Genomic DNA, 3,947 nt, shown 5'->3' with positions numbered 1-3,947 from the left:
TTTTTTGGCTATTGCTAAAAAATATACCCAAGCGACTTAAGACTGGTTTTGTGGTCCAGGGTCACATATGTTTTCATGCATGTTAATAAGAATTCAACAGATTGACCCTAAATGCTTTTGAGCATTTGAGCATCCCATGAGGAAACTCAGACACTGGTTTTACTGGAAGAGCAGAGAATCCTCATGAAAGAAGAACCTCAAATGAGATTACATATGTAACATCTCAGCTGTTTCTCTTAGATAGAAATGAGATTAAACAGAGAGCAAAATGGAGGCTTTTACTTTAGTTACTTTGCCTTTGCTTTTCTCCTAAAAAAAAGACTCAAAATGAACTCACACATTCCCAGATCAAATGAATTGAGCTGCCCTCCACATTAATTTCATAGCTCTATACTGCATGAAAACAATCAACTCGCTTGTGTCTGTTTTGATTTATTCTAAAAAAAAAAAAAGTTGATGATAAAATGAAACACTGGGAAAAAAGTCCTTTATATGATGATTTCTGGTATTTTGATGGACAAATGGGTCTGTCTGTCTGTCTTCCTGTAGAGCTGAGCAGTAAAATCAGCCTAGAACTACACAATGAGGCCTGATTCCTGACCAAACCTAATGTCCAGGCTAATGTGAGAGAAAGAAGATCCACAGCACATTACCTGAGGAGCTCGTGCTGTCCCTGATCCACAGCTGGATGTGTGACATGTTCAGACGGATCTCAGAGTAGCTGGTGATGGAGGTGCTGTTGTAGTATAACAACACCTTCTGCCTGATTTCTCTAGGGTCATCAGAGATCGTCCTCCTCGGAGGCAAACTTAATCCATTTAAGATTATACGATTGTTCGCCTGTAAGAGGGCAACGTAAATACCTAGTCATACAGAATGCTTGTTATTTAATTTGTTAGGTACTGGTAAAAAGCACTTATTTTTGATGATTTAAGGTCGTGAAAATGTGGAAGCTTATTTACGCAATGCAATAAAAATATAAAGTCATTATCTCTCAATTCTTACTTTTTTCTAGAAATGTATATGCACAACTCAGAATTATGAGAAAAAAGTCAGAATTGTGAGATGTAAACTCATAATTGTGAGCTATACATTCACAATTCAGACTTTTTTTCTTTACTTTGACTGAAAGTTAGTCATTTTGAGATGTAAATTCAGAATCCTGACAAAAAAAATAAATAAAAATAATCGGAATGACACATTTTGGATCTTTTTTCCTCAGAATTGTGAGTTTATGTCTCGCAATTACAAGTTGCAAAGAAAGTAAGTCAGAATGCCTAGATGCAAACTCATAATTGCAGGCTAGTTTGGAACTCAAAATTATGAGTTATTAATTGCAAGATGTAAAAAAGCCAGAGTTGCAAGATATAAACTCATAATTGTGGGTTATAAACTGACAATTTGGGTCTTTTTTTCTCAGAATTGTAAGTTTATGTCTTGCAACTGCAAGGTATTAATTGCAAGATGTAAACGTGTAATTGCAAGATATAAATTCACAGTTTGGATCTTTTTTCACGATTTGGAAAAAATTAGCTAATTATTAATTGCAAGATGTGAACACAGAAGAACGTTTTCAGAATTGTGAGATGTAAAAGTCAGAATTGCATTATGTAACTTGCAAATGTGAGTTATGTAAAGTTATTGTTGCGAGTTAACTTGCACTATGGATTTTCTCACTTATGACTTGTGACTTATGATATGAAAAGTCAGAATACACTATGGATTGCAATAACAAGAAAAACAAATGTTAGATAAAAAGTCCCTTTTTATATTTGTATTCTGTGGTGGAAATAAGCTTCCACATGCAATTCTCACCAGCAATTGGATATCCTTAGTGTCGCCGATGGTCCATTCAGTGCCTGCTGGACCTCTCAGGACCACTTTAGACTTGGATGGTAAATGCAAAGAAACATTCCTGAAAAGAAAAAAAGCCACATGAATGCAATGTTGATACATGACCAGAGTTTAAAAAAAATGGGGTGATCACATTTCAACCTTAAACTTCAGACAGAAGAGATTTAGTAGAAGATGTGAGGGAAGCAATGACAACAGAGGAGAGATAAAACTAAACCATCTTTAAAAACAAACCAATGAAACCTCAACTTCAATTCTGTGCTGTACAGATAACGAGTAAAGAGGCCAGAAGAAGTGAAGCACTGTCCCAGTCAGAGTAGAAGCTGCATTATGGACCAATCATGGAAATAAATAATGTCCATATCCCATTTCTACTGGTGCCATTTACCGTATTTTGACGCCATCAGGAATATTGATCACGTGCAGTGGTTCCCCAGAATGCTTTGTGTAACATGATTTGAGCTCATCAGATGGAGGTGTCAGTTTCAGATCAATGAACTGTTTATCTGCAGGTGTTTCCGGCTGCAGGTCACACGTTGATGGTTGCTGTGCATCTGAAAGAGTTCAGTGTTTCACAAATGACCAGATCACTGATAATGCACGCATCTTAAGAAGCGACTACACCGATGCAGAGCGTGATCTTACCCTTCATCCCGGTGAAAGTTATGGTCATGGGATCTCGTGCTGTGGTGAAGGACGTCACTCCACCAAACGTCTCTGCTGCCCATTCCAGAACTTCAGAATCGCTGTCTGCGAACGGGGCAACGTGTGTTTGTGGATGTCCTCCAGCTGGCAGGAAAAAAATGATTGAAGTCCCGTTTGTTACCTGTAAGATGGATGGAAATGAGTTTGATTTTAGGATAAGATACAATATAAAAGCAGGTCAGGAGAATCAACTTCAGTCTCCACATGCAGGCCTGGAACTAGAAGGACAGTTCTGTTTGCGGACAACACAGAAAACAACACTACATGCAAATAATCAAATGATTCCTTGATGTCAAATCTTTCATAGCAATATCTGCACTGCTGTTTAAAGCCTGTTATTTACAGTCAGGCAGTTTCTCGCAGAGATCCTAGATGGCACTGTCTGACTTTTGACAGCCTTCCCCTGAAGTTCATCTACTGTTTATTACAGTAAAGTGTAAAGAAAAATTACACAATCCCATACTACTGGTGAAAGGTTTTCAAAATATATCAAAGAAGTCTCTTCTGCTCATCAAGGCTGCATTTTTTGATGAAAAATACAGAAAAAAAAAACGTTAATATTATGGAATATTATTACAATTATCAAATTCTGATTTGCTGCTCAAGAAACATTTTTTGATGAAAAATACAGAAAAAAAAACGTTAATATTATGGAATATTATTACAATTATCAAATTCTGATTTGCTGCTCAAGAAACATTTTTTGATGAAAAATACAGAAAAAAAAACGTTAATATTATGGAATATTATTACAATTATCAAATTCTGATTTGCTGCTCAAGAAACATTTCTGAATAATATCAATGTTGAAATCAGTTGTGTAACTACCATTCAAATATTTGGGGTCTGTTTTTTTTTCTTTTTTTAAATGAAAGAAAGTAATACTTTTATTCATCAAGGTTGCATCAAATTAATCAAAAGTGACAGTAAAGACATTTATAAGGTTACAAAAGATTTCTGTTTCAAATAAGTGCTGTTCTTTTTAACTTTCTATTCATCAATGAATCCTGAAAAATAAAATGTATCACAGTTTCCACAAAAATATTCGGTAGCACAACTGCTTTCAACATAGATAGCATTTAGAAATGTTTCTTAAGCAGCAAATCAGCATAATTAGAATGATTCCCGAAGGATCATGTGACACTGAAGACTAATAATGCTGAATTCAACTTTGATCACAGCAATAAATTACATTTTAACATATATTTACACAGAAAACAGATCATTTAAATTGTAATCATATATATATTTTTTATATTTGTTAAAAATGTTTTTACTGTATTTTGGATCAAATAAATACACTCCTGGTGAGCAGAAGAGACTTCTTTCAAAAACATAAACCATCTTAATTCTAACCTTTTGACTGCTGTGTGTGTGTGTGTGTGTGT

The 3,947-nt window shown here is 35.0% G+C and overlaps 1 protein-coding gene across 3 annotated transcripts in view; it reads right to left on the bottom strand.

The window, feature by feature from the left end:
• LOC107704777 (uncharacterized) overlaps positions 1-3,947 on the bottom strand; it is a 56,347-nt gene that overhangs the window by 7,983 nt on the left and 44,417 nt on the right. For all 3 annotated transcript variants that reach the window (XR_001636002.1, XR_001636004.1, XM_016507802.1), the window contains exons 5-8: positions 2,500-2,680; positions 2,243-2,408; positions 1,816-1,915; positions 654-840 (exon numbers count right to left, since the gene is read on the bottom strand). Coding sequence is in view for 1 of the 3 variants with exons in the window: in XM_016507802.1 (XP_016363288.1) it covers positions 654-840; positions 1,816-1,915; positions 2,243-2,408; positions 2,500-2,680 (634 nt within the window). In the remaining 2 variants the exon portion in view is untranslated. The remainder of the gene's footprint in view (positions 1-653; positions 841-1,815; positions 1,916-2,242; positions 2,409-2,499; positions 2,681-3,947) is intronic.

Source organism: Sinocyclocheilus anshuiensis, unplaced genomic scaffold (genome assembly GCF_001515605.1).
Source record: "Sinocyclocheilus anshuiensis isolate Anshui unplaced genomic scaffold, SAMN03320099.WGS_v1.1 scaffold117, whole genome shotgun sequence".
Classification (NCBI taxonomy): Eukaryota; Metazoa; Chordata; class Actinopteri; order Cypriniformes; family Cyprinidae; genus Sinocyclocheilus; species Sinocyclocheilus anshuiensis.
This window is presented reverse-complemented; position numbering and strand designations above follow the sequence as displayed.